The sequence below is a fragment of the Lactuca serriola genome, chromosome 3 (genome assembly GCF_051521515.1).
Source record: "Lactuca serriola cultivar US96UC23 chromosome 3, Lser_US96UC23_V15, whole genome shotgun sequence".
Taxonomy (NCBI): domain Eukaryota; kingdom Viridiplantae; phylum Streptophyta; class Magnoliopsida; order Asterales; family Asteraceae; genus Lactuca; species Lactuca serriola.
In genome coordinates, this window is record NC_136410.1 from 173144756 (window position 1) to 173156433 (window position 11678).

General features: G+C 39.8%; 1 protein-coding gene and 1 non-coding gene across 2 annotated transcripts; one reads left to right on the forward strand and one right to left on the reverse strand.

Moving 5' to 3' along the window:
- Positions 1 to 1985: 1985 nt before the first annotated feature.
- On the reverse strand, positions 1986 to 2091 carry LOC145096575 (U6 spliceosomal RNA). The gene has a single exon (XR_013703950.1). It is a non-coding gene; the product is annotated as a U6 spliceosomal RNA (small nuclear RNA).
- A 7692-nt stretch (positions 2092 to 9783) lies between these two features.
- LOC145095883 (uncharacterized) lies at positions 9784 to 10479 on the forward strand. Its single transcript, XM_079033697.1, has one exon. It carries the CDS (start codon positions 9784 to 9786, stop codon positions 10477 to 10479), a length of 696 nt encoding a protein of 231 aa, XP_078889823.1.
- Positions 10480 to 11678: the final 1199 nt, after the last annotated feature.

An 11678-nucleotide genomic window follows, 5' to 3' on the forward strand; every position in this document is an offset into this window, starting at 1 on the left:
GTGCTCCCCATGACCCTCTGGCCAACTTCACCCTAGCATATCGGGCTCCTGCACCTCCGTCCATACAACATCTCGAAGGGAGGGCGGTCGATACTCGCGTGATAGCTATTGTTGTAGGAGAACTCGGCCAGGGGAAGATAGGTATCCCAGCTACCCCCGAAGTCTAGCACGCACGCCCGTAGCATATCCTCCAGAGTCTGGATGGTCCGCTCGCTCTGACCATCCGTCTGCGGGTGAAAGGCAGTGCTAAAATGCAGACGAGTGCCCAACTCGTCATGGAATCTCTTCCAAAATCTGGAAGTAAAACGCACATCCCTGTCCGAGATCACCGATACTGGCACCCCATGCCGTGCCACAATCTCCCTGATATAGATGTCGGCCAATTTCTCGGCTGATATGCTCTCCTGGATCGGAATAAAATGAGCACTCTTGGTTAATCTATCCACGATGACCCAAATCGAATCCACTCCATGTGCGGTCCTGGGAAGCTTCGTGATAAAATCCATCGTGATATATTCCCATTTCCACAGTGGAATATCCAACGGCTGCATCTTGCCATGCGGTCTCTGATGTTCGGCCTTGACCTTCCTGCAGGTCAAACACCGTTCGACGTACCACACCACATCCCTCTTCATGCAAGACCACCAGTAATCCAGACGAAGATACCTATACATCTTCGTCGCCCCGGGATGAATAGAGAATTGGGACTTGTGCACCTCCTCCATCAAAGTCTGGCGCACACCCACGTGATACGGCACCCATACCCTACGGTGCAAAGTCAATAATCCTCGGCTATCATAGTCAAAGGAGGAAACCTGACCCACCACACGCTCGCTCTTCCGATGTTCCTCCTTGATAGCCTCCTGCTGGGCCTCTCGAATTTGCTCCAACAGGGGAGTCACCACGGTCATCCTCAAGCAGACGCCCCTGATCGGCGCCGCCTTGCGGCTGAGCACATCGGCCACCACGTTGGCCTTCCCCGGGTGGTAAAGGATCTCGCAATCATAATCCTTCACCACATCCAACCACCGACGCTGCCTCATGTTCAGATTTGGCTGATCCATGAGGTACCTCAAACTCTTGTGGTCCGTGTAGATGGTACATCGAACCCCGTAGAGGTCATGTCGCCAAATCTTGAGGGCAAAAACCACCGCCCCCAACTCCAAATCATGCGTCGGGTAGTTCGCCTCGTGAGGCTTGAGCTGCCTCGAAGCGTTGGCAATAACATGCCCCCTCTGCATCAGTACCACGCCCAACCCAGAAATGGATGCATCACAATAAACCACAAAATCCTCCACGCCCTTTGGCAGGGCTAAGATTGGCGCTTCGCACAATCTCTGTCTCAGCGTCTCAAATGCAACCTGCTGCTCGGGCCCCCACCGAAAGACCACGGCTTTCTTCGTCAGCCGCGTCAGGGGCACGACTATCTTGGAGAAATCCTGAATAAATCTCCGATAGTAGCCTGCCAATCCCAGGAAACTCCGAATCTCAGATGGAGACTTCGGAACCTCCCATCTCATCACGGCCTCGACCTTGGCCGGATCGACCAGAATCCCGTTCTGGTTGACGAGGTGTCCAAGAAATTGCACCTCGCGCAACCAAAACTCACACTTGGAGAACTTGGCATACAAGCTCTCCCTCCTCATGGTCTCTAACACCTCTCTCAGATGCTCCTCATGTTCCTCCCGAGTCTTGGAATAAACCAAGATATCATCGATAAAGACTATCACAGACCGGTCCAACATCGGTCTGCATATGCGGTTCATGAGGTCCATGAACGCGGCAGGAGCATTGGTGAGCCCAAACGGCATCACCACGAACTCATAATGGCCATAGCGCGTCCGAAACGCGGTCTTCTGCATATCCTCCTCCCTGACCCTCATCTGATGATAACCCGAACGCAAATCAATCTTGGAGAACCAAGATGCTCCCTGAAGCTGGTCAAAGAGGTCGTCAATCCTCAGAAGCGGGTAACGGTTCTTCACCGTTACCTTGTTCAGCTCCCGATAATCTATACACATCCGATGCGCAGGGGCCATGCTAATCTTCTCTGTATCGTTCCAATTTTATTGGATGTCCCCGAAGGAGAACTAAGCATTCCTTATAAAGGGTGTGGATACCTTCCCTATCACAACGCGTTTTAAAGCCGTGAGGGCAGTAGATCCCATAAGAACTTTGCAGTTAAGCGTGCTCGGGCGGGAGTAGTACCAGGATGGGTGACCCCCTGGGAAGTCCTCGTGCCGAGTGGCCCAAAGCGGACAATATTGTGACACGTGCCAGAGGGGGATGTTACAGAGCTGCTTAGGGTAGGTTCTCAACCTCTGGTTCGGAGTTAGCATCATACGAAAAGTCTTCATCATGTTGATCATTCAAGGGGAATAGGATGATCATTCTATGGTTCTTCTCCAAACCAACCAGCTATGACTTCGTTCGGAAGGTACTGGTTGCCGTGGGGATGGAGTCCAGCTATGTTTTCTATGCGAGAATCTAGGGTAAGAGAATAATTATTAGACAAACTATCTAGATAATTATTTAGAAAACCTTCATTAGTTACATCGCTATTTGTGAAGTGCATACCAGCTGTGTGTAATCTAAACAGGATAGACCTTCGAATAAGTGACCTTAACTCCGTATTCACACAGAATAGGAGTGAAGTAAAATTTCCACAAATTCTAAGTCTATAACATCCTAATTACATATAGCTTTAGTGTATCCACTTAGCAACTATCAACTTATTAATGAAGATCCCGTTTTAGTTCTCAAGTATAAAGTACTTATAGTAACACCAAATACTCCTATAGTGTTTTAATTTTAATGTTATGTTCTATTGTTCTCATTGTGGTAGGGTTGGTAAGATTTTAGCATTGTTGCAACCACACAATTAAACTTAGGCACATGCTAGTCAACCCTCGGATAATATAGGTGATCAGGCTATATCTTCCTAGTTTTGACCATATGTCTCTAAGCCCACTTGTGTTGCCCAACAATCATAATTCTTTTGTACTGTCCTAGTGACACTGATTTGTATGTAAGAATTTGTATATGAACTGTAAGTATGAAAATGTTTGTAAAACAACTGTAAACGTTTGAAAAACCCTAGGAATCCCTATGATTCCTACTATTATAACTGGGAGTCTTCTACCAAGACTTAACTGATCTCTATGTAGTCTTCTACCAAGACTTAACTGTTCTATATGTTCGTCTCTTGTAAAAGTGTGTAATTTTTCCCAAGTGTAACTATCATTATCAAAATATAGTTTTTACATTTATAGTTTAAGTGAAAAGATCACTAAATATATGTACAGGGAAAATTAATGTAGTACTAAAACGTAGCGCTATAAGAACTACTGCTGTACTAACTACCTTAAACCGGATTTATATTAAGGCATCATGTGATTAATTGGACCATACTATCGACTGGTAACAACGACATATGAATGGTCGTAATAACGGAATGACGTTTGGCACCCGCAGACCTGTAGGTCCCGCTGTAGCTAGCAGCAAGGTGTAGGATAGTCAATCCAGTATAGATCTATACGTAAACTCACGCTCTCCCTTCAAGAGACTCTGGCTACAACTCGGGCCATGACATTTAAGGCATGCTCCGACACAGTGGATCACAATTTTATGAACGTATTAATGTAAGTGTAATGTACGGAAATGTTCGACGTGTGCTAGCTGTAATGTGTGTTCTCTCTCTATCTAGCAAGTATAGTAATGTACTCGTTCTAGTATCGTTGTATATGTTCTCTTCCTAGTATAGTTGTATATGTACTCATAGTAATGAAATGTTCTAGCTGTAATGTATGTGCTCTCTATCTAGCAAGTATAGACTCATGAATGAACTGACTCATTGTATGATATCGCGTTCTAGTAATAGTTCTAGTATCGTCCTAAACTACCCATATGGTAGTTTACTAGTAATCTAACTGGTACGTATGGTTACGGATGTATACCCTTGCTACCCAAGGGCATGGGATGAACTGTAAGGGCCTTTATGACTATATATGTACATATGTTATATAACTAATATTTAAACGACCTTCTGACGAGTACCCGATATCCCACCAGACCACATCTCAAGCGCGAAAAGGAAATAGGGTGGATAGCCTTCCTAAGTCTTTTAAACATTTCTTATATAACTATACATATAGAGGCATGCAATTTATAATATAAAAGCAATAAATAAGTTTTGGAAAACATTTGAACATAAATATTATCTTAAGAAAAGATCGACTTGATGTCAATCTATAAAACAGTTTGAAGGCATGGGTTTGATAAAACAGTTTAGTATAAAGAAACATTTGTTTGAAACACAATTGTAAATAAGTTTGAAATATGATATATAGAGTAAAATGTACAGTGTAATAAGGAGTTTAAAACATATAAAATGTTTATAAAAATCATTTGAAGGAAACTGTTTGGTAAAACGGCTAATGAGTAGCCAAATCATTTGAATGCTGTATATTAATCACATGTGATTGATGTAATAACTAGCATAATTCTACTTATTAATCACATGTGATTGATATAATAACTAGCATGATTCTACTTGTATCCCCCCATAAAACATTTAAAAATAGTTTAAAACATTAGTTAAGGGGTATGAACTCACCTGCAGTAAGTGACTGGAATTGAACGGACTGTTATTGTAAGGAAGGATCGGGCAAGTGCTTGGTGTCAAGTGAAGACTTTAGACACACACAATGATCCTAATTACATATAAAGACATATGTATATAAATAATTAGTGATTAAAACACTAATTATACAAGTATAAACATTTAAACGCGAGGAAAACACTTTTGGTCAAGTGCTAGGAGACTAATGGGTTGCAACAAAGGAGTGCAATGCCTCTAATGGAAGTTTATGGTCAAATGACCATATGTATTGGAGTTTACGGCCCAGGGGAGTAAAATCCTGGTCGTAAACTCTCAACAAAGCCCCTAAATGAAGTCTAACAATTATACAACTCATGTGGTGAATTGCTTCAAGGCTAAATCAAGTGTTTAGGTGTCATATTAACTCCTTTAAGGAGTTTACGGCCCAGGGACCATATACCCTTGGAGTTTACGGCCGTAAACTCCCTTGGGAGGGTGGTTATGGTGTTTTCAAGTCTCAAACATTTCAAGGTAATCATCTATGTTGGTTTCTAGGCATAAGGAAGGAGTTAGGGTGTCATTTGACCCCTTTATAGGGGTTTACGGCCCAAGAACTTGTCTTGGCCATAAACTCCTCAATACATGTGATTCCTTATGTTATCTAGGCTATAAACACTTTAGAGTACTTGTCCTAATTTAAGCCTAAGCCTTAGGAAGTGTTTGTGGCATCAAAACACCCCTATTTAGAGTTTTCGGCCCATGAACCAATTGGCCATGTGTTTACGGCCGTGAACACCCCTAAGTGTTGGTATTTTGATTGATTTCGGTCTTAGACACATCAAGGTAATGTGCTATGCTAGTCTATTGGTTCAATGAAGGCATTTAGGGCACTTTGGGCACTTAACATGGAGTTCACGGCCCAAGAACTTCGTTAGCCGTGAACTCACTTTCATCCATGTTTTGAAATGATTTTGGTGTCCTAAATATGAAATGAAGGCTTCTAGTTTGAGTTCTAGGGCTTTGAGGGTCATTGGAACCCTTTAGGACCTTAAAATGGAGTTAACTCCCCAAGTGTTCTTGGGCGGTAAACTCCCAAATCTTGGGGTATTAATCCGATTTTGATGTTTTCTAGTCATATACACACTAGCATACAAGTCTAAGGTAGTTACAATTCACGGGGAAAGGACTAGGTAGCATTTAAGCCACTTATTGGAGTTTACTCCCCAAGAACGTTCTTGGGCGGTAAACTCCCGAATCTCACAGATTTGATATGTAATTGGCGTTTCTAAACACAATCTAAGCTATATAACATAACTAGATTGAAGTACTCACAATTTGGGATAAAAAAAACCCGAAGATACGTGAGAGAGAATTTTGACTTTTCTCTAAATGGAATTCAACAAATGAACCAATTTGGTTCAGAATTCTATTTATAGTCCTGAGATATTTTTGGCAGAAAATATTTTTATTCTTGGAACGAACTCTAATGTCCTAGAGTATTGGAATAACAGTGTTGCACAAAACCCTAGTGCATCCACTCTCCTAATATCTCCTTAAGTGTAAAATCCTGAAAACTGCCAAACTTATACTCGAAATTTGAGTTTTCACTATAACTGTTCTACTTCTATTGGCTTCAAATGGTTTGTTCAGAATGGAAATTTCGGGTTGTCACAAATTTCAATTCATTTAAAACCTAATGTTCACTTTCATTTTTCATGGTGGAAATTGGTAAATTGTCATTTACCTACCTTTAAATATTTTGCAATTGGATTACGGTATCCCTGTTCCGAATTGTAAAATATTGTGTTGGGTCCTAGCCTTAATATTTCATTTGAGTGTTTTATTAAGGACTTAAATCAATTAACTTGAATTTCTCCCTTGTAGATGTCTAATTATGACAACTATGGTCTTACCGAATCTTTTGAAAAATAGCTTCCCTCGTGAAGATGATGTTCGACGCTTCGATCATGAAAATGGAAATCATTCTTCACTTCCTACACCTCTTCCAATTATTCTCCCTGACCCACATGTTTGTCGACTTGAAAAGTTCAAGATCACTTAAGCCCTATTGGCAAGCAAACATGAAGATGGAAAGTCTGTATGTGCTTACGTCTTGGACATAAAGCCGCATATTGACAGGCTAGGAATGTTGGGTGTCGTGTTCCCAAGGAAGTTGGTTATTGACTTGGTTATTCATTCACTTCGTAAGTCATATAGTGAGTTTGTTAAAGACTACTATGTGACAGACCACGACGTGACCCTTATCGATCTTACTTATTTGCTTATTGATGCTGAATCAGCAATGATTTGGCGCACTGGTAAAGCAAACTTGATTGGAAGATCTACTTCCCAAACTTCCATGGACATTGATAATGGAGACACTGGAAGTTCAGAAAAGCTTTCTCTTCCCAATGGAAAGGGATTGCCCAAGGTCAAACTGTTTGACCAAATGGTAAAGAGAAAGGCTAGTCTATGATTGTCCCGTGTACCATTCCGAGAGAATCTGTTTGTTTCTATTTCCCAGAGAAGGGCATTGGGTGCGAAGCTGCCCTGACTATCCGAGAGATCTAAGAGATGGTAAAATCAAATTGTAAGGTTCTACTTAAGGTAAGTTCACTATCTAACTCTATTAAGTTCCCACTTTTAGATTCTTAATACATGATGTGATAAGATTGCATTTTCATGTTTTTGTAGGATTGAAAAAGAGAAAGGAAGCTTAAAGGAAGAATGAGCTGATTCTGATCGCGAAGAGATGGATTTCGATCGCATGGTTCGATGATCGGATTTTTGAGCTGCTACTTAAGAGTTATGATAGATTGCTTAGGAATAGATAGCAACATAGTTTTCATTTGTATTTTCATTGTAAGGACAAGTTTTTCCGCACTTTTATAAATAAAGAAATTTTGATTTTATTTTATATTTCCTTGCAATGGCATTTATGAACAATGTTGTTTATATGTGTTTCCATTAAAAGCAATGTTGAAAATGGTTTGATTCTTAGCTATATCAATTGTGGTAGTGTCCAAATTTTCTAAGTAAGGAAATATTCTCATCGCCCAAGTTTCAATTGGATAGAAATTTGGAATCATATGAGTTCAATCATGTGATGTATGAAAATCTTGGTACTTGGGAAAACTGAGACTAATTCCTTGTTTACATAAGTATGTAAGTCAAGTGAAAGATAAAAAGGATCTAGTACACATTGATGTGAAATGATCAGATTCACCACAAAGAATGATAAAGGCTATTCGTCATGATTTACTAATGGTTCAGTAAATATGGTTATGCTTACAAGTTTAAGTGTAATTCTAATACCTTAAAAAGTTTCAATGTATAGCAGAACGAATAAGAAAAATCAATTAGGCAGAAAGATAAAAGTTTCTCCAATCTGAAAGGAAAGGAAAGAACTTTAGTATCGTGTTTTATGATCATCCTAATGATTATGGAACCATATCTCAATTGATCATCTAAGGACACCTTAGTGCAGTTGCATGACTAACAAGAGGAATCAGGAATTGTTGAAATGGTTAAATCAAAAAGGCGAGTCATTCTTCGTTCTAAAATAGAGTCTTAGAGTCACACTCCAAGTTGCACCTTGAGTGACATGTTCTAATTAGGTTTATAACACGTCATGAAATGTGAAGTAGAAATGCTTCTTATCCTTGCACATTTGAAATTAGTAGTTGATATGTTTTAGATAAGACAAAGATCAACCAAGACCAATTATATGAAGTGTTTTTCTTGATAAAAAACCCGCACTAAATCTTGAATATTTGTTTGTCAAGAAATGTTCCTTGACAAATAATCTTATATGCCAAGAGGTCAGTGGGAGTCTTATTTGTCTTGAATAGTTTCAGGAACTAATAAATAATAAACCTTTAGTTATCTCTAGCACAGGACTTGAGGTTTATAACCTATCGTGTTAACATATTAATGTTTTTGTGTCTATTCCAATTAAGTTGACTATGCATGTGAGTTCTATGAGTTCTCATTTGAATGCAGAAGGAAAAAGCACCTTTGATCAATGGAAAGTATATTGATCCATATGGGTGAGCTGCTCAATAACTTGGAAGCAATGGTAATACCCTTGTGCTGCCAGATGGCAAGAAATTAAGATTGAACAGGTTCTGTCCATATGAGTTTGGATTTGTCACAAACCTTGTCTTGTGATTATGGTTATGACAAATTCACATGGATAGGAACACATACACTATAAAATCTAAGTGGCAAAAGGTTTCTCTCCTTCATGAATATGGTTGTGAGGAAATGCTTTCACTGGTAGATTTTAAGGAGATAGCAGTTGTGTTAATTGTGTTCTCAAATTCGATTATGATTACGGCATCCCACTTCATAGTTCGAATTGTGAGAAATAGAAAATAGTATGAACATTCGAGACTTACTGTTGTAAGTTCTGAAATAGTTTAGACACACATATGAGCTATCTAAGGAAAGGTGTGTGAGTTTAAGAAGCCTAGATAAAGTCTTATCGAAGCATCTTGTATCAGAAATCTGAACTTCGGTAAGAAAGTCAATAAGTATTGATTTCTAGAAGTCCAACTGATTTCTAAATACATGTCAAAGCTAGTGGGAGCATAACTGTTATGCTTATAAGTATGTAATTATTATGCTAGTGGGAGCACAATTATTACATTAAGTGTTGTGAGTTAGCAATACTATTAATAGGAAACAAAGTTTTAACTTGCAAAGTTGCAGAGTTTGAAAAGTTGTTTCCTATAGAAAGTTTTAAGGGAGAGGAGCTCATACTTCATTTTGAGTCTAAAATATTAGATTAAAATTATTTAGTCATGGATATATATGAAATTAATGTTGAAATGTTTTCAACATTAGAAATTCTCTCTCTCTCTCTCTCTATATATATATATATATATATATATATATAGGAATGTTATAGCAAAGGACTGGGCTAGTATCATGTCTTTATGTAAGACATTATGAATCGTAACTCATGTGCTTTGAATATAGGATCGATTGCATATGCTATAATATTCGATTGTTCTAATTTCCAATACCTAGGGTATTAAGAGGGAAAAAGGACTAGAACAAGATATGACTAAAATTGTTAAGAAATTGTCAAGGACAATCTGAGGCTTACAAAATTTACATGTTTCTAACATTACCCTTATGTAGGGGCTAAGTCAATGAAGGGTAGGAATACCGTAACAATGCGTGAGTGCTACTGTTACAAATTCCAGATTCGTTCATCTAAAAATTTAATTCTATTGGGAAGAAGATTGCTACTACAATTTGTGGTAGATATCTACATAAAGATCGAGACTTCACGCTTGCTTTTTTGTAAGCTAAACCAAAAGAAGATAAGATCTGACCTTTACCAAGGAATTGTTGACTGTGTTAATGCCGGTGAAGTTGAACCAAGTAGAGTCGGTCAACAGATAGTCTTACCTGCATCTTTAATCGGTGGACCACGTGACATGCGACGAAGGTTCCTAGATGCAATGACGTTAGTTCAAGATAACGGAAAGCCTAATATATTCCTTACAATAACATGCAATCCAAACTGGCCAGAAATTGTTGATGATTTGAAACCTGGGCAAAGTGCACAAGATCGACCAGACCTTGTATCAAGAGTGTTTCGTGCAAAATTAGAGGATCTAAAGGACCAACTTCTAAAGCACCATATCCTGGGTGTGGTTCGAGCATATGTTTATGTGGTGGAGTTTCAAAAGCATGGTTTGCCACATGCACATTTCCTCTTGATAATGAGATCAGAACACAAGATGACAAATGCTGACCATTATGACAAAATGGTGTGTGCTAAACTTCCCGATCCGAAAAAGTATCCCAAAATGCACGGAATTGTTGTGAAGCATATGATGCACGGTCCTTGTGTTCATTTATGAGAAACCAATCCATGTATGCAAGGAGAGCCAAAACTGTAACATCCCGAAATTCAGGTTCAACCATTTAACCCTTCTTCTTTTCCAAGTTGTCATATTAGGTCCCTTTATGATAAGTGCTAAGCTTGTGAGTACGCTAGGCGTACTAAGGAGTACGATGCGCGTACTCACGCACTCATTTTGTACGCGGATTCATCTGGGTACGTTGGGTGTACCTAAGGTTACGCCGGGCATAACCGGCCCATACTCAAAACCCTAATATGACTTGAGGGCTATAAAAGGAATGAGATGGTCTTGTCCCTCAGCCACCGTCTTTCAGAAAGAAACCCTAAGAGAGTATTCCCTTCGTTTTTTAGCTTAGGTGTGAGTGTTCTAAGCTTCAAAGTGCCATTTCAAGGTGGTGAAAGAGAAGAGGAGGCCATTGTGGAAGCTAGAAGTTGGTAGACAAGTGTAGATCTGAGGACTACAAAAGGTTGGAGCTTCTTCCTGAGGTAAAAAGTTCAGATATTGCCTTGTTGTTTGTGTGGTGTGCTTCTTGGACCAATTTCTAGGGTTTTTGGTCCCAAGATGGAGACTTTATGAGCAAATAGTATCCATTGGCCTAGATCTATCATATTCCAGGACTATATGAGGTGTATGTTCATAAAAATGCAATCTTCGACGTGAATGTTGATCCATGCATGAGATCTAGACTTTTGGAGGAGAAAGGAAAGGTGTTAGAAGGTATGGGGAACCTTTATAGCCATGCAAAGGCTTAAAGGTTTCGACTTTATGGATTAAGAGGTATTAGAATGGCCAGATCTGAAATGTGGGATTATGTCTTAACTGTTTAAGAAATTAAAATGAGGAAGTAAGAAACTGGGATTTACGCTGGGCGTAATCCCAGTACGCGCCGTGTAGAGGGTCGCGTTCCCCGTTTCTGGAGTGCAAGGGTACGCCCCGCGTATACGAGCTGGTACGCCCGCGTACTGCTTGCTGTTGACTTTTGTTAACTTTTAGGGTTTTGGTTAACATGTGGACTTTTGAGTCAGGGAGGGGTAAAATGGTCTTTTACCCTTCTATGGGATTGTAGAAAGGGGTGTAGCATAGCCTTGAGAGCCGTTAATGATTTGGAATGATTATTTGTTGTGATTAGGCGAGGCTAGGCCTTCGTTTCGAGATTCGGAGATATCGAGCATGTGAAATTCTAGACATCATACGAG

What these genes read in the sequence shown, in the direction of transcription:
- LOC145095883 (XM_079033697.1), top strand. Translation starts at nt 9,784, where the DNA reads ATGCGTGAGTGCTACTGTTACAAATTCCAGATTCGTTCATCTAAAAAT.